The sequence below is a fragment of the Chanodichthys erythropterus genome, chromosome 16, assembly GCF_024489055.1.
Source record: "Chanodichthys erythropterus isolate Z2021 chromosome 16, ASM2448905v1, whole genome shotgun sequence".
NCBI lineage: Eukaryota > Metazoa > Chordata > Actinopteri > Cypriniformes > Xenocyprididae > Chanodichthys > Chanodichthys erythropterus.
Genome location: NC_090236.1, coordinates 5,227,733 through 5,246,101, shown reverse-complemented (window position 1 = coordinate 5,246,101; position 18,369 = coordinate 5,227,733). Strand labels below are relative to the sequence as shown.

General features: G+C 40.3%; 2 protein-coding genes across 2 annotated transcripts in view; one reads left to right on the top strand and one right to left on the bottom strand.

The window, feature by feature from the left end:
- kcnab1b (potassium voltage-gated channel subfamily A regulatory beta subunit 1b) overlaps nt 1-9,517 on the bottom strand; it is a 76,361-nt gene extending 66,844 nt beyond the window's left edge. Inside the window, exon 1 of the mRNA XM_067361980.1 lies at nt 9,040-9,517. Coding sequence (XP_067218081.1) covers nt 9,040-9,329 — 290 coding nt within the window. The 5' untranslated portion in view covers nt 9,330-9,517. The remainder of the gene's footprint in view (nt 1-9,039) is intronic.
- A 2,964-nt stretch (nt 9,518-12,481) lies between these two features.
- On the top strand, nt 12,482-17,178 carry dnaaf6 (dynein axonemal assembly factor 6). Its single transcript, XM_067361983.1, has 6 exons — nt 12,482-12,797; nt 12,889-12,967; nt 13,586-13,694; nt 13,779-13,875; nt 16,879-16,964; nt 17,049-17,178. Exons 1-6 carry the CDS (start codon nt 12,711-12,713, stop codon nt 17,176-17,178), a joined length of 588 nt encoding a protein of 195 aa, XP_067218084.1. The 5' UTR covers nt 12,482-12,710.
- The last annotated feature ends 1,191 nt before the right edge of the window (nt 17,179-18,369 follow it).

The following is an 18,369-nucleotide window of genomic DNA, read 5'->3' as shown; positions in this document are numbered from 1 at the left end:
CTCACTCACAGCATGAATCTGTCAGTCACTCACTATGAAAATAAGCTGTACAGAACTCCTATAATTGATAGTATATGCTTTTTGACTCTACATCAAATATGGTAGGATTATGTAAGGACAGATTTATATTTTGTCTACATAACCTTTTCCTTCCGCACAACTATGCACCTAACCTCATCTCTCTCTCCCTCTATCCCCTCAGTATAATCCCAGCTGTCATATGGGATTAGCTGTATTGCTAGTCATTAGCATAAAGAACCAGTGTGAGTCAAGGCAGATCAAGCTGGCTGCTAATCAGAGCTAATAGCTTTATTTTACCCAGCAGTACCCCTCTTTCGACAGCTAGAATAACACCTCTGACTCATACTGGTGTTTCACCTCATAAACAAAACCTTTGATCTTTGACACATGCTTTCATGCACTGATTATACAGTATGGGTACTTGTCTTTTCATTCCAAAACCTTCTAAAGACATGCTCTAAAAATGTAAAATGTCTACATATATAATAAACATGTCAGGAATGTAACTGAAAGACGGCAAACATGCTGTAGAAAACCTGCTTTACATTTTTGAATCTCGGTTAAACGCTTTGGCCTGATTTTTTTCCTGCTTTATGAAGTCTATTACTGTAAATCCCAACTGCTTAATTTAGTCAATCAGAAACTGAATCCATGGCTCATTTAATTTGCTAATTTTCTTGTGTAAGCCGTTACTGTCATGATGAATCACAGGAAGCAAGTGCAAGTTAACTCCGTTTATTATAATATTGAAGGAGATAGACAATAATAGTCTGAGACAGGCAGGCGTGGCAGACAACAGGAACTGAGGTGATCGCTGCGTGGATGGTGCTGGTGTGATGAAGCGTGGTGACGGTGATAATCCAATCCAGACGGTGAACGAAGACACGAAGAAGAGAACAGGAACTGGAACGACGAACACAGGAATATCGGTCATGAACGGACACCACAAGACAGGACACCAAACAACGATCTGACAATGGATGGGGGAATGAGGTGAGTATTTGAAGGGTGACTGAATGAGCATCAGGTGGGGAAGGTGATGAGTGGCAGCTGGATCCAATGATGATTGTCGTGGCCTGGACACACCCACAAACACACTCGCACACACTCAACACGCGCACAACTGTCAAAACAAAGAACACGTGACAAGAAGGAAACAATGCATCTGAAAACCGTGACAGTACCCCTCCTCCTAGGAACGCCTCCCGGCGTTCCCCGACTCCCTTACCTGTCGATTGTAATCATCGATAAGGGTGTGATCCAGAATGTCCCTGGCAGGTACCCAACTCCTCTCCTCCGGACCGTAACCTTCCCAGTCCACCAAGTACTGAAATCCGCGTCCCCTCCGCCTAGAGTCCAGAATCCGATTAACCGAATAAGACGGTTCCCCATCTACGAGTCGCGGCGGTGGGGGAACCGGAACAGGCGGATTAATGGCCGAGTGAAAAACGGGCTTAATCTTGGACACATGGAAGACGGAATGAACCCTCCTGTACGCAGGAGGAAGTTTGAGGCGGACTGCTACCGGGCTAACAATCTTGGTAACAGTGAACGGACCAATAAATTTAGGAGCAAGCTTGTTAGAGACGGAGCGGAGAGGAATATCCTTAGTAGAAAGCCACACTCTTTGACCAACGACGTACACGGGGGGCCTTGACCGGTGGCGATCGGCCTTGGCCTTGGTGCGCTCCCTTACCCGGAGGAGAGTCTCACGGGCTCTCGTCCAGGTACGGTGACACCTCTGGACAAAGGCGTGTGCGGAGGGGACCGCGACTTCGGATTCCAGACCGGGAAAGATTGGTGGCTGGTAACCTACGCTACACTCAAACGGAGAAAGGCCCGTGGACGACACTGGTAACGTATTGTGGGCGTACTCCACCATTGAGAGCTGCTGACTCCACGAGGAAGGATTCTTAGAGACCAAACATCGTAACGTTCGCTCCAAATCTTGATTGGCTCTCTCAGTCTGACCATTGCTCTGGGGATGGAACCCAGAGGACAAACTAACAGTCGCCCCCAGCAATCTACAAAACTCCTGCCAAAATTTGGATACAAATTGGGGACCCCTGTCAGAGACCACGTCTACCGGGAGGCCATGAAGCCGAAAGACGTGGTCAATGACGGTAACCGCTGTCTCCTTGGCTGATGGTAATTTGGGCAAGGGGATAAAATGAGCTGCCTTCGAGAACCGGTCCACTACGGTCAAAACAACCGTATACCCTTGGGAGGGTGGGAGGGCGGTGATAAAATCGAGCGAAATGTGGGACCAGGGTCTCGAAGGGACTGACAGCGGTTGGAGCAACCCATCTGGAGCACGATTGGAAGTCTTACCAACAGCGCAGACTGAACAAGCCAACACAAAATCACGAACGTCACGAGCCATGCGGGGCCACCAGAATCGTTGCTTGACTAAAAATTTAGTTCGACAGACTCCTGGATGACACGCTACATTGGAACAATGACCCCACTGGATAACTCTGGACCGTAGTTCCTCCGGCACAAATAAGCGGTTAGGTGGACACTCGGGCGGAGGCGTTACCCCTTCTAGAGCCGCTTTGACTCTCTCTTCGACCTCCCATGTCAGAGTGGAGACCACTAATGTCTCAGGTAAAATACACTCGGGAGTAGACGGGCGTTCGGAACGATCAAAAATACGTGACAAAGAATCGGGTTTGATGTTTTTGGAACCCGGGCGGTACGAGATGGTAAAATCAAAACGTCCGAAAAAAGTGCCCACCGAGCCTGCCTGGAGTTCAATCTTTTGGCTGTTCTAATATATTCCAGGTTCTTGTGATCGGTCCAGACTATAAAGGGTACCCCAGAACCCTCTAACCAGTGACGCCACTCTTCCAAGGCCAACTTGACTGCCAGCAACTCCCTGTTACCAATGTCGTAATTACGTTCGGCAGGAGACAAACGATGAGACAAAAACGCGCAGGGATGCATCTTATCGTCTGAAGAAGAGCGCTGGGACAACACTGCACCTACCCCCACCTCTGACGCGTCGACCTCCACCACAAACTGCCGTGATGGATCAGGGGCAACAAGAATGGGGGCCGAAACAAAGCGAGCCTTCAGTTTGGCAAACGCAGCCTCTGCTGCGTCTGACCACCTGAACGTAGTCCTGGGGGAGGTCAAGGCAGTCAGAGGTGAGGCTAGTTGGCTGAAGTTGCGGATAAACCGACGGTAAAAATTGGCGAACCCCAGAAACCGCTGTAGGGCCTTACGGGAATCTGGACTTGGCCAATCTACCACAGCCTTTACTTTCTCAGGATCCATGCGCACTCCCTCAGTCGACACGATGTACCCTAGAAAAGGAACAGACTGTGCATGAAAAACGCATTTCTCCGCCTTGACAAAAAGCCCATTCACTAGCAACCTCTGAAGTACTCGTCGAACGTGCTGAACATGCTCCTGGAGAGACGAGGAAAAAATCAATATGTCGTCCAGGTAGACATATATGAACTGATCGACCATGTCTCTCAGCACGTCATTGACGAGTGCCTGGAAGACTGCTGGGGAGTTGGAAAGCCCGAACGGCATAACCAAGTATTCAAAGTGCCCCCTAGGGGTATTAAAAGCAGTCTTCCATTCATCGCCCTCCCTGATGCGGACCAAATGATAAGCATTTCTTAAATCCAATTTTGTGAAAACGGAGGCTCCCTGCAATCTCTCGAAGGCCGAAGACATTAACGGCAAAGGATAAGTATTCTTTACCGTAATGTTATTCAACCCCCGGTAATCAATACAAGGTCGCAGAGATCCATCCTTTTTCCCCACAAAAAAGAATCCCGCCCCCGCTGGAGAAGAGGAATGGCGAATAAACCCGGTTGCTAGTGAATCAGAAATATATTTCTCCATAGCCTCTCTTTCAGGAACTGAAAGTGAATATAACTTGCCCTTAGGCGGAGATTTACCTGGTAATAAATCTATAGCACAGTCATAGGGACGATGCGGAGGGAGAGAAGCAGCCCTGGACTTACTGAACACCTCCTTCAGGTCGTGGTACTCGACAGGCACGTTAGACAGATCCACCGCTTCCTCCTGCAACACAGAACCAGAGACAGACGAACAGGCAGAAACGAGACAAGACTTATGACAGCTTTCGCTCCAGGCCACGATGGAGTTCTGGATCCAGTCTACCCGGGGATTGTGTTTCGTGAGCCAGGGGTGACCAAGTACAACCGGAGAGTTGGGGGAATCAAAAACAAAAAATGAGGTGAGTTCTGAATGGTTGCCGGCGATGGTCATGGTGATGTCATCTGTGATGTGCGAAATGGTGGGTAGGCGTTGTCCATTGAGTGCGTGAACTGTAATCCTGTCGGAGAGGGGTTTGAGTGGGATGTGAAGCTTGTTAGCAAGAGCTCTGTCCAGAAAATTACCCTCTGCCCCCGAGTCCAGAAGTGCACGACACTGGTGAACGTGAGTGGACCACCCCAGTCTCACCGGGAGGAGGGTGGAGGTGGTTGAGGACTTCCCGGCGGAGATCCCACCCGACAGTAGCCTCAAATTTACTGCCGGGTTAGCCCTTTTTAACGGACAACTATACGCAACATGTCCAGGTCTACCACAATATAGGCACAGTCCTTGGGACCTCCGCCTTTCCCGCTCCTCCCGGGAAAGCCGAGCTCGACCCACCTGCATGGGCTCGGGATCTTGAGCTGGGCTGACCGCGTCCCCGCTGCTGGACCTCAAATACTCCGTGTTCCTTAGAATCGGGTCACGCTGCTCGGCCCTGGTCAGCCGAGCGTCCACCCGAAGTGCCAAATCCACGAGTCCATTGAAAGTCGGGGGGAGGTCCAGCGCGTAGATCTCCCGCTGGACGCGATCAGCCAGCCCATGCAGGAACATGTCCCACTGCGCTTCCTCGTTCCAATGGCACTCAGCTGCAAGTGTGCGAAATTCGATGGAATAATCAGACACCGACTTCTCTCCTTGGTGCAGTTCAGCTAGTTGTCTAGCGGCTTCTTTCCCCGCGACCGATCGATCGAACACTCCTCTCATCTCAGCCGAAAGTGCCTGGAACGAGGTGCAGCAGATGTCCTGGTTCTCCCACACTGCCGTTCCCCAGAGGGCTGCCCTCCCCGTCAGAAGGGTGAGAACAAACGCCACTTTACTCTGCTCCGTACTGAAAGTCCGTGGCTGCAAAGCAAAGTACATAGAACAGCGTGTGAGAAACGCTCTGCAATATTTGGGTTCACCTCCATAAGACTCCGGGATCGGAAGACGTGGTTCCAAACTGGGGGCGCCCTCTGGTGATGGTGAGCGAACAGGCGGTGTGGGTGGCGCAGCGGGACCACGAAACAGCTGGAATTGCTGGGTGAGCTCGGACACCTGCGCTGCCAACGCCTGCACTGCTCTACCTGTCTTGTTCAGGTCTCTCTCCTGCGACTCCATGCGGCGGATGCTACCGTTGACAAAATCCTCCAGCGTAGACTGTGACGAGCTTGCTGCTTCCGTTCCTTGGTCAGATCGTTCTGTCATGATGAATCACAGGAAGCAAGTGCAAGTTAACTCCGTTTATTATAATATTGAAGGAGATAGACAATAATAGTCTGAGACAGGCAGGCGTGGCAGACAACAGGAACTGAGGTGATCGCTGCGTGGATGGTGCTGGTGTGATGAAGCGTGGTGACGGTGATAATCCAATCCAGACGGTGAACGAAGACACGAAGAAGAGAACAGGAACTGGAACGACGAACACAGGAATATCGGTCATGAACGGACACCACAAGACAGGACACCAAACAACGATCTGACAATGGATGGGGGAATGAGGTGAGTATTTGAAGGGTGACTGAATGAGCATCAGGTGGGGAAGGTGATGAGTGGCAGCTGGATCCAATGATGATTGTCGTGGCCTGGACACACCCACAAACACACTCGCACACACTCAACACGCGCACAACTGTCAAAACAAAGAACACGTGACAAGAAGGAAACAATGCATCTGAAAACCGTGACAGTTACAGGTCATGTAATTTATTTTGTATAATGAATAACTGTGCAAGTAAATTAATATTACAAACCACCGCTGATAACTGCAGTTCAATAACTTGACTGCAAAATAAACCATGCTGAATGGCCTCTTCATAAAATCAGGGATGTATACTTGAGTAATTGAATTATAATTCTGTACTAAAGTACTCTTTTGGGCGTTTTTACTTGTGTTGAAACTGAATTCTTTGCTTTTTTTTAAGGGACAGTTGATCCAAAAATAATTTACTCACTGTCATGTTGTTCCAAGTATGAATTTCTTTCTTCTGTAGAACACAAAAGATTGAACGCATGTTTATTAATATTGTGTAAATAAATGAACTTAAGGGTGAGTAATTAATGACTGAATTTTCATTTTTGACTTTCTTACTTCTGCTGAACCCAAAGAAGATGTTTTTAAAGGGTTAGTTCACCCAAAAATGAAATTTCTGTCATGTCGTTCCAAATCCGCAAGATGTTCATTCATCTTCAGAACACAAATTAAGATATTTTTGTGGAAATCTTTTTTTTATCTCCCATAAAAAGCAATGAAATTACATGGAAGTGCTGAATTGCATTCACTGTGTCAACTGCGTAGGAAACTGACAGGGAAGAGGAAAAATTGTTCAATGAAGTCATTATTTTTGTTTTGTTTTTGCGTGCTAAAAGTATTCTCGTCGCTTCATAAAATTAAGGTTGAAGCACTGTAGTCACGTTGACTATTTTAAAGGTGCCCAAGAACGTTCTTTCACAAGATGTAATATAAGTCTAAGATGTCTCCTGAATGTGTCTGTGAAGTTTCAGCTCAAAATACCCCATAGATTTTTTTTAATTAATTTTTTTTACTGCCTATTTTGGGGCACCATTAACAATGCACTGATTTACACTCGGCGCCACCCCTTTAAGACGCGTGCTTCCTGCCACACGAGCTGTCGACTATATTACAGCGCACACAGCTCACACAGCTAATATAACCCTCAAATGGATCTTTACAAGATGTTCATCATGCATGCTTCGAATTATGTGAGTAAAGTATTTATTTGGATGTTAAAAGTTTTATTCTGAGTGAATTTGAGGCTGTCCTCCGTGGCTAACGGCTAATGCTACACTGTTGGAGAGAAAATGAAAATTAAAAAATGAAAATAGCGACGGCTCTTGTCTCCGTGAATACAGTAAGAAACGATGGTAACTTTAACCACATTTAACAGTACATTAGCAACATGCTAACGAAACTTTTAGAAAGACAATTTACAAATATCAGTAAAAATATCATTCTATCATGGATTATGTCAGTTATTACTGCTCCATCTGCCATTTTTCGCTGTTGTTCTTGCTTACCTAGTCTGATGATTCGGCTGTACGACGTTAATATGATGATTCGCAGCTCCAGACGTTAATACTGGCTGCCCTTGTCTAATGCCTTTCATAATGTTGGGAACATCATGGGCTGGCATATGCAAATATTAGGGCGTACACCCCGACTGTTATGTAAGTCGGTGTTATGTTGAGATTCGCCTGTTCTTCGGAGGTCATTTAAACAAATGAGATTTATATAAGAAGGAGGAAACAATGGAGTTTGAGACTCACTGTATGTCATTTCCATGTACTGAACTCTTGTTATTTAACTATGCCAAGGTAAATTCAATTTTTGAATCTAGGGCACCTTTAACAATGTCTTTACTAATTCTCTAAACCAGTAATTTTGTTGCTTTCTATGGGAAATAAAAACTTCTCGGATTTCATCAAAAATATAATTTATTTGTGTTTGAAGAAGAACGAAGGTCTTGCGGGTTTGGAACAACATGAGGGTGAGTACTTAATGACAGAAATTTCATTTTTAGGGGAACTAACCCTTTAAAAACATCTTCTTTGGGTTCAGCAGAAGTAAGAAAGTCATATGAATTTGGAAGGTGAATAAATGATGATAGAATTTTTTATTTTTGGGTGAACTATCACTTTAAATAAACAAGTCATCATGGCTTAAATCTTTCCTCTTATTAAAAAAACTTCACCTTGCTGAGCTGACAAGTCAATCAATCAATCAATCAATCAATCAATCAATCAATCAATCAATCAATCAATCAATCAATCAATCAATCAACCAACCAACCAACCAACCAACCAACCAACCAACCAACCAATCAATCAATTTACTTAACTATTTATTAACTGTACTTTAGTTTAAAATCCATTTCAGTAAAAAAAATATTGGATTTTTTATAAATGACTGCTGAGTTAAATAAATAAATAAATAAATAAATAAATAAATAAATAAATAAATTCAGAACAGGTTTCTGGACATACAGTAATTAAAACTTCTGGGGTTTGTAAGATAAAGCATTTTTTTTTTAATTGTTCTATTTATCAAAGAATCATGAAAAAAGTATTATATTATAATATTAATATTATATTATAATATTAGTATTATTATATTATATAAAATATTAATCAGCACAATCGTTTTCAATATTGATAATAATAAGAAATGTTTTTTTGAGCACCAAATCAAGATATTAGCATGATTTCTGAAGGATCATATGACACTAAAGACTGGAGTAATGATGCTGACAATTCAGCTTTGCCATCAGAATAAATTACATTTAAAATATATATATATAATAAAATAGAAAACAGTTATTTTAAAATGTATTTTTACTGTATTTTTTATCAAATAAATGCAGCCTTGAGCATAAGTGACTACTTTAAAGAACATTACAGTATTTGAACAGTATGTGTAAGTTCGGGATATAAGTTTTCCAAGTTATGAAATACTAATGTATAAGCAGAAGTACATAAAATTCTGCCTGGGTCAAAGAGCACTAAACATTATTTGAAATGGATTATAAATAATGCAAAAAGCATTAAAGTGTGATATTTTGCAAAGAACATGCTAAGAATATATGTGTTACAAATACACGTGTTTTTTGTGTGCAGTAAATTTTGACACATTCTCAGCAGCCAGTTATGACACAAGGTTGGCTTAATGTCTGTATTTCGTATAAAACACCTTTTAAGCACTGTGTAAAAAAAAGTGATATGTACCTGTAGATCATTTTGGTGTTGGTGCTCACTGAGTCCTTTAAAGAGTACCCATGGATCTGCATAAAATGCCCTAGCTGCTGCAGCTCAAAGGCAGAGCTGGATCTGCCTGCCCAGTGGGGACAACGTGCTGTGTGGTGTGAGCTCAATCCTGCCCATTGTCTCTGGAGGAAGCGGCCTGGGGTTCTCTCAGAGCGCTGAACACTTCTCTGCCTGGGGATGGAAATGTCACTGCAAGCTGCCTTGTACAGGTACATTTTGATGAAACTCGCCCAAATATGCTGTGCTGTCATAAAGATGTGAGAACTTTTCCCTTGGCGGGTTTTATATACACAGAGCGATCATTCTGGGTAAACAACTGCGGCCATCCAAATAGAGGACATCACGTATGGAATTGTAATCCTTTAGTACCATCCAGTCATGGGTTTTCTGAATTCAAGGCATTCCAGTAAACAATGGGAGATAGATTTGTAAGTCATCTAAAATCCTCATGTTCCCTGTGTGACTGTAGTCAGAAAAAAATCCCAAATCCCTAAGCAACCAGCCACAAACGCTCACACAAAAGCAAACACTGAGACACAAGGATGGCAGCGACAGCTGGATCTACAACTCAATTACTTCCCTAATTCCAGAAATTAAAATCGTGACACACATTTGTTAATTAGATAACAAATTCAGCTCTTGCATGGGATCTGGCACTGTCTGGCATCAGTGCTGACTGCCAGCTCCTTTGGTGGGATAAGCTGGGAAAAGCTTGGCCATATTTATGACATCAGATCAGATGAGTGGAATGGTATGCAGAGAATTTCAGCCAGATCACATATGAGATGGAGCAGCACAGCTCCTGTAACCTCTGTTTCTACTTTTCCATTGGATGATCCTCTATGGTGTCCCATTTTATAGAGTTTTTGTTCTATGAGCTCCTGATCCTTCTATAGGCCAAATCAATTGGCCTTATGAAGCTCAAAAAGTCTGACAACCTCAAACTCAAAATCACAAAAACATGTTAACAGACACAAAAATTCAATATGGCTGTAATCAAATTCTGACTAATTTAAAAAGATTTGTTCTCAATTCACACTTGCCCAAGTAAATTTGTTCTCAATTCAGACATGCCTACACAGATTTGTTCTCAATTCAGACTCATCTACATAGATTTGTTTTCAATTTAGACTTGCCTACATAGATTTTTTTCTCAATTCAGACTCACAGTTCAGACTTAGATTATTCTCAATTCAGACTTGCCTACACAGATTTGTTCTCAATTCAGATTCATCTACACAGATTTGTTCTCAATTCAGACTTGCCTACACAATTTTTTTCTCAATACAGACTCATCTACATAGATTTGTTTTCAATTCAGACTTGCCTACACAGATTTTTTCTCAATTCAGACTCGCAGTTCAGACTTAGATTTTTTCTCAATTCAGACTCATCTACATAGATTTGTTTTCAATTTACTCACTTAGATTTGTTCTCAGTTCAGACTCGCAGTTCAGACTTGCCTACACAGATTTTCTCAATTCAGACTCATCTACATAAATTTGTTTTCAATTTAGACTCACCTACACAGATTTTTTCTCAATTCAGACTTGCCTACAAAGATTTTTTCTCAATTCAGACTCATACATAGATTTGTTTTCAATTTAGACTCGCCTATACAGATTTGTTCTCAATTTAGACTCACCTACATAGATTTGTTTTCAAATTAGACTCTCCTACATAGATTTGTTTTCAATTTAAACTTGCCTACGTATATTTGTTCTCAATCCACACATGCCTATGAAGATTTGGTCTCAATTGAGACTCAATTATATATATTTGTTCCTTAATTCAGACTCGCCTACATAAATTTGTTCTCTATTCAGACTCGCTGACATAGATTTGTTCTCAGTTCAGTTTAGACTCACATAATCAGGTTTGTTCTCAATTCAAAATTGCATAATCAGATTTGTTCTGAATTCATTCTAAAACAGATTTGTATTCAAGTTCAGACCCACTTAAACAAATTTGTACTCAAAATCAGACTCACCAAAACCATAAATCTGACTTATTTAAGCAACCTCAAACTCAGAAACACAACAGCTTCAACAGATCAAAATTCAGACATACTCCAATATGGCAACAATCTCCATTACACACTTAGGCTAATCCGTTCTCAATTCAGACTCACAATGATACAACAGTGAATTCATGAAGGCTGAGAATGGCAGAATAAGATAGTGAAGGGTTCTCCAGAGTGCACAGAGAAGATGAAAGACTAAGGGACTATGGAAAGATGAGAGCATCTGAATAAGTATTTTTGTGAAAAATATGATTAAAAAAGAGAGATAAAGAAAGAATGCTGCAGAGAGAAAAAGTTATAGAAGTGGAGAGAGAAACTACATGAATCGAATACTGATAACTAGCTTGACGGATTCCCCTTATAACTGCTGCAGGCAACAAATTCAGCTGTGACGACTTACTAAATCTCCACACATGCTTACAGTCACATACACGCACTGTCAGTTTCCCTGACTGAAGCAGGCTAATAAACATGGCTCTCACAAATCTCAAAATAGGGGGAAATGTATTTAATAAAAAATTAAACTTTAATAATCTTTAAATTAAGTTAAGTTTTGAGAGTCTGCTACTAGGTTTCTGTATCCTGGGGGATATAGAGATTTCAGAGGCAGCACTGCGGGGAGGGACAGTCAGCAAATGAGCTTCATTTCTCAGAAAATATTAAAAAGTGGGTCTCTGCAAATACTAATGTCAAGTGATTTGTCAAAGATTCTGACATTATTCTAAACCAACATGGCAATGGCTGCATGTAGTGAGAAGAAAATGACAACAAAATAAATGAATACTCATTAAATATATAACAGCAATAGGTCTATTATAAAGAGACACAATTCTAAACTACTGATCCGAATGTCTTCTCTTGACATTCATAAGAGGCAGTAACCCAACACTTCTCTGCAAAACTACGATTCAGACCTGCAATCATTTTGACAAGTAAACCAACCACGCCCTCTAGTGGTTCGACATACAGGTGCAAAGTCCTACTTGGCCCTCTTTAGATATTTAACTTTCTTGTTGTTTAGTAGAGATTAATGCATCACCGATAAAATCCATATTTATATACAGACTTGTCCAACACTAGAAAACACATCAAGTTTCTTAATTACAAATTACGCTTACATAAAACCACAAATACTTCAAAACAATACAACAATAGCCTATATATGCAGTAAAGCTCGGTTTGATAGTTTAAAGGTTAAAGTTGGTCAATAAAATTCGTTACAAATTGTATTAAGCTACAATAATTCGCTTAGTTATTGCATTTGTTTTACTTGTAGCCTATATTATAACCTACTTTAAAAGGAGTTTCAAAAACACAAACGATATCAGAGTCAGACGCAGTTGCCAACTGTAAATTAACTAGGCCTATTGATAATAAATGATTTACACGGATGGAGGTTTTGTTAGTTTTATGCCATACTATTTAACGTTACATTAAATAAACACCAAGACGCCTAGCAACAGTTGCTACTTCAATCCGCGTGCAGTCTCCATGGAAACGCTAAACTATAGGCACCCGGAAGAGAAGAGCAACGACGCCTTCCAAAGAAAGTATATATAAAACTCTAAAAATACTTCACCTTCTCGTCCAAATTTAGCGAATAATACAGATGGAGGTTATTGCGTCCGTGCATGATCTCCAGGCGCTGTCCGCCCTGCTTTCCCCAAACGATGAAGAGGAGGAAGAAGATCTCCAGGTCTGAGCTTCTTACAAAAGCCGTTTTACACTGTCGACTTTCTAACTTTTGCATTAAGCATAAATCTCTGAACAATTGTCCTGTTTTTCAGAAAGTGAAGCCCGTAGCTAAGATGGGCCCGGGACATATCGGCTCTCCTGCTGCTCCTTCGGGGGAAAAACACAACGAAGGTAACGTTATATATTTTTATATAGCATTATATATATATATATATATATATATATATATATATATATATATATATATATATATATATATATATATATATATATTAAGTGGCTTTAACTACTATGTACTTACATTTAAATTAATGATTTGATACAATGTACTTATTGTGTACATATGTTTTTACATTGTACTTATATTTGAAAAACACCTGCATGTAATTACATCTGTAATTAATTTCTGTAATTGCATTTATAATTACACTGTTGACCCATCCCTTAACCCTTACCCCTACCCTTAAACCTACCCATACCACCAAAGCTTTCTCTAACCTTACCCGTATCCCAATTCAATAGCAGAAAAAGTGTTTTGCAATTCAGTATGAACCCAGTATGAACCCAATACTTATTTTTTAATGTAAGTACATAGTAGTTAAGGCCACTTAATATAATGTGGGACCATATATATATATATATATATATATATATATATATATGTAAAATACAATTGACTACTTGAAATTATTCAAAATGTCACGTTTCGCTATTATCAAGCTGCTTCTTATGGGTTCTGAGAACATAAAAGCATCCTTCTAAATCGTTCTATCTCTCTCTTCTTTCTAGGTAGCCCTGCCTATGTGAAGAAGAACAGCAGCAAAGGCATCTGGGATGAGGATGAAGTGACTGAGGGGGCGCATTTTAATGACCTCGCCGATCCACGGCCACAGCCAGAGTAAGAGAAAATACCTGCATGTCAAAATCACTTGAGCTGTAAGTGAGCTGGTCTCTCACTGTGCATGTGTGTTTGTATGTTTAGGTACGAGATTGTGCTGAAACAGTCTGTTGGGACTGAAGATTTGTTTCTTGGCTTGAGCGGAAAGGACCCTTCATCCATGTGTTGTGACAGCATGCTGGTACTGCTCATTCCTCACTCATTAAATCTTGAACATTAATACACAACACTTGACAGCATCCTTACTGAGGTCTTTAAATACAATATAAGTGTTAGCGAAATTATGTTTCAGGGTTCTTAAAGGGATAGTTCAACCCAAAATGAACATTTTGTTGTTCACTCACCCTCAAGTTGTCCCAAACCTGTATGAGTGTCTGTTGAACACAAAAGGAGATATTTCGAAGAATGTTGGTAACCAAAGAGTTGACGGTAGCCAATGACTTCCATAGTAGGAAAACAAAAATACTATGGAAGTCAATGGCTACCGACAACCAACATTCTTCAAAATATCTTCTTTTGTGTTCAGCAGAAGAAAGAAACTCATACAGGTTTGGAACAACTTGAGCGTGAGTAAATCATGACAGAATTTTCATTTTGGTGTGAACTATCCATTTAAGAGTTGCATGGAACTTTCTGAAGAGTTACTGTGCACTTTAATGCACAGTTATTAGCATAGTCATCTTCATTTATAAAGCGCTTTTTACAATACAGATTATTTCAAAGCAGCTTCACAGTGATAATAGGAAAATTAATGGACAGAGATTATTTTTGCATTACAGCAGCTCTAGAAAAAAGTTATTATCGAGCTAAAGTAAGTTTTTGATGAATCACTTCTGTTGTAAAAATTAACTTGGGGCCACTTAAATGACTCCTTTTTAACCGAAAACAAAAGACTTCCAATGCGTTCCTCCAGTTCATTTATGTGTTTAGTCTATAGGTATAAGTGCCTGAATGTGTTTGTGTGTAGACACCTAGTCCCCCTCACAAAGTGACAATGCCAAATTACTTGTCTGGCCCGCACAATACAGAACCACTAGCCATTTCCGCGGATCCATGCGAACCGGAATCACCATGACAATGCTTCATCCATACACAGGGAAAGGAAAGGGAAGGAGGCCTTCACAGGGGATAGTTTAGTTGACACTTCAGGGTTGCGTTGTCGTCGTGTCTAGGTGCAGGTCCTTCATCTCATCTGGATATGGCCTGGATCTATGGTAAACCTCAGAATAAACAGAGAGAGACTAATATTAGTGTAGACGCCATTCTTCTTATGATGTAGCGAGTACATCAGGTGTTATGGGAAGTGTTCCCGGTTCTGGCTGACCTAATTTATGCAGCCTAACAATTTACATGATTTGAATTATAGAAGTCGATAATGTGTTATGTGTATGCCAGGTAAAAGAGATGTGTTTTTATTGTAGATTTAAACTGACAGAGTATGTCTGCTTCCCGAATAATGCTAGGAAGATTGTTGCAAAGTTTAGGTGCTAAAAAGAAAAAGGATCTACCATCTGCAGTTTATTTCTATATTCTACATATTATCAACCGGCCTGAATTTTGAGATCGCAATAGACATGAAGGACTATAATGTGTTAAAGGGTTAGTTCACCCAAAAATGAAAATTATGTCATTAATTACTCACCCTCATGTTGTTCCAAACCCATAAGACCTCCATTCATCTTCGGAACACAGTTTAAGATATTTTAGTATGTACAGTATACTGTCCATGTCCAGAAAGGTAATACAAACATCATCAAAGTAGTCCATGTGACATCAGTGGGTTAGTTAGAAGTTTTTGAAGCATCGAAAATACATTTTGGTCCAAAAATAACAAAAACTACAACTTTATTCAGCATTGTATTCTCTTCCGGGTCTGTTGTCAATCCGGGTTCAGGACTCCAAAGTGACGCTGCTAATGTAAGACGCTGCTGACGTGTTATCCGGTGCGCCAGAGCTTCATTTACAGTCTGAGGGAGACGCACGCTGTATTCAAGCTATTCAACATTTGTATTTTGGCATTGCTATATTTTTTAAAATGGTGCATAAGTGTGCATGTCGCGGATGTCTTAATCGCCAAAAACAGTGACGTAAAAGTGCGTTACCAATGCTGACAGATTAAAGGATTCAATGGAATCAATTCAATGGAATCAATTCATTGGAAAGGATTCTGAAAGAGAATACAATGCTGAATAAAGTCGTAGTTTTTGTTATTTTTGGACCAAAATGTATTTCGATGCTTCAAAAACTTCTAACTAACCCTCTGATGTCACATGGACTACTTTGATGATGTTTTTATTACCTTTCTGGACATGGACAGTCTACCGTACATACATTTTCAATGGAGGGACAGAAAGCTCTCGGACTAAATGTAATCTTATATATCATAAACTGTGTTCAGAAGATGAACGGAGGTCTTACGGGTTTGGAACGACATGAGGGTGAGTCATTAATAACATAATTTTCATTTTTGGGTGAACTAACCCTTTAAGAGCTTGCAGAAGTACTGGGGAGCTAAACCATTTAGTGCTTTGTAAGTAATTAGCAAGATTTTAAAATCTATACAATGTTTAATAGGGAGCCAGTGCAGTGTTGACAGAACTGTGCTAATATGTCATACTTTCTGGATCTTGTAAGAACTCTAGCTGCATTTTGGACCAGCTGGAGTTTGTTTATTAGGCGTGCAGGGCAACCACTCAGTAAAGCATTATAGTAATCTTGCCTTGAGGTCATGAACGTTTAATGTATTGGAGTAAAGAGTATTTATACTTATTCAAACATGTAGTCAAGTAGAGAGTAAAATTTGCAAAAATCGTTGATACTCAGTAAAACTATAAAGTAGACAAAAAGTTTCTCAAGTACAGTAACTTATTACATTCACTCAAATACACCACTAATCTCAACTCTAAGTATTGTGGATTTCCAAACTATAAGTTCCACACTTATTAAACTAATTTAAAGTTTCAACGATCTAAAGCTTAATGAGATTTACCAGAAATAAAAAAGACTAGGCTTTGAAACATCCTTTTTCCTCCCTGATAGAGTTGGCTTTGATGGTGCATTAAAAGCAGATAGCAAAGGCTGATTGGAGTAAAAGCATTTTACTGTCCTCAAATGACTGAGCAGTTTCTTCATTTAAAAAATTCTATTATCAATGTAATCTTACAAAAACTCTCTCTCATGCAAGGTAAGAGTTAAACTGCCAGATACAAAAGCATCTGATTTGGTGCTGGATGTGAGGGAGACGTTTCTTGACCTCAGAACTCCAAAGTAGTGAGTAAACTATTAGTTAAAATATTTTACTTTTTCAGTATTCACTGGATATGTAAATATATCTGTGCATATTCTTTGTTTCAGTAAATTGGGCCTTCACCTGCCTCACCCAGTCCACAAACATGAGGGGAATGCCAGATTCATCATGGAGAGAGAAGAGCTGGAGATCACACTGCCCATGAACAGACCAATGGACTGCATCAACCTGACCTGAGAGAGACTGAGAGAGCGACTTGACCATGAGAATAGACACTTCAGAATATGCAGTGTTGACAACATCAAGTTGTACAGCCTTTCATTGACAGTCTTGGATCCAACCTGGAAACATGATCAATGAATTAATACACTTATCAAGTTTTTTAGCTCTAAAACCAGGAAATAAACATTTGGTTCAAATGTTTCCAAATCAGCAGCTTAGATAAAGTGGAAAGGAACAGGTGCCTGCATGTGTAAGAATTCCCTTCTTATGTTGCTGTCCTGTTATTCTGTGTTATAAAATGTATTCCTCTTGTAATTTTCAGCATTATAAAATGGTGAATCCTTTTAATTCCTGTTTACTTCTCTTTGTGTTTACAATAGGTATTTTTAAGCACTGTATAAATTATACAATTGTACTGACTTGCTGGTATAAGAACATTGAGGACATATAGAAATTACAAAATTGTGGTCATATGAAGTCGTTCCAAAGCCATAAAACCTACATTCATCTTCGAAACACAAATTAAGATATTTTTGATGAAATCTGAGAGGTTTTCTTTAACATAATTACCACATTCAAAGTCCAGAAAAGTAGTAAAGACATTATTAAAATAGTCAACGTGTCTACAGTGGTTCAACCTTAATGCTATGAAGCAACGAGAATACATTTGTGTGCAAAAACAAAACAAAAATAATAACTTTAATCAACAATTTTGTCTCTGCCCTGTCAGTCTCCTATGCTGTTTACATTGTATAGACAGTGCAGGCTTCCATGTTCTTCGTCAAAACGCCAGCTCAGTATTGGCCGATGCTGATCACGTGAGCAGCACGATGCATGCATGTGATTGTGACACAGGAGCCAGCCAATAATGAGTCTGCATTCTGATGTACAATAATAATGAAAAATAATAATGTGTTCATGTGTTTTAGAGGAGGCGTGGCTTTGGACGGCAATTTGCAGGGAGGGTGGGATCATATGCTTTCAATGCTAGTAGGCTAGTGTTAGCATTTCCCTGATCACCTACTGCACCTTTAAGTATAAATTTAATATTGTTAGTAATATATCAAGATGAACATTTACTGTACTGAAGCATTGCAGGTTTACTTGATTATCCACACATACATATATACATATATATATATATATATATATATATATATATATATATATATATATATATATATATATATATATATATATATATAT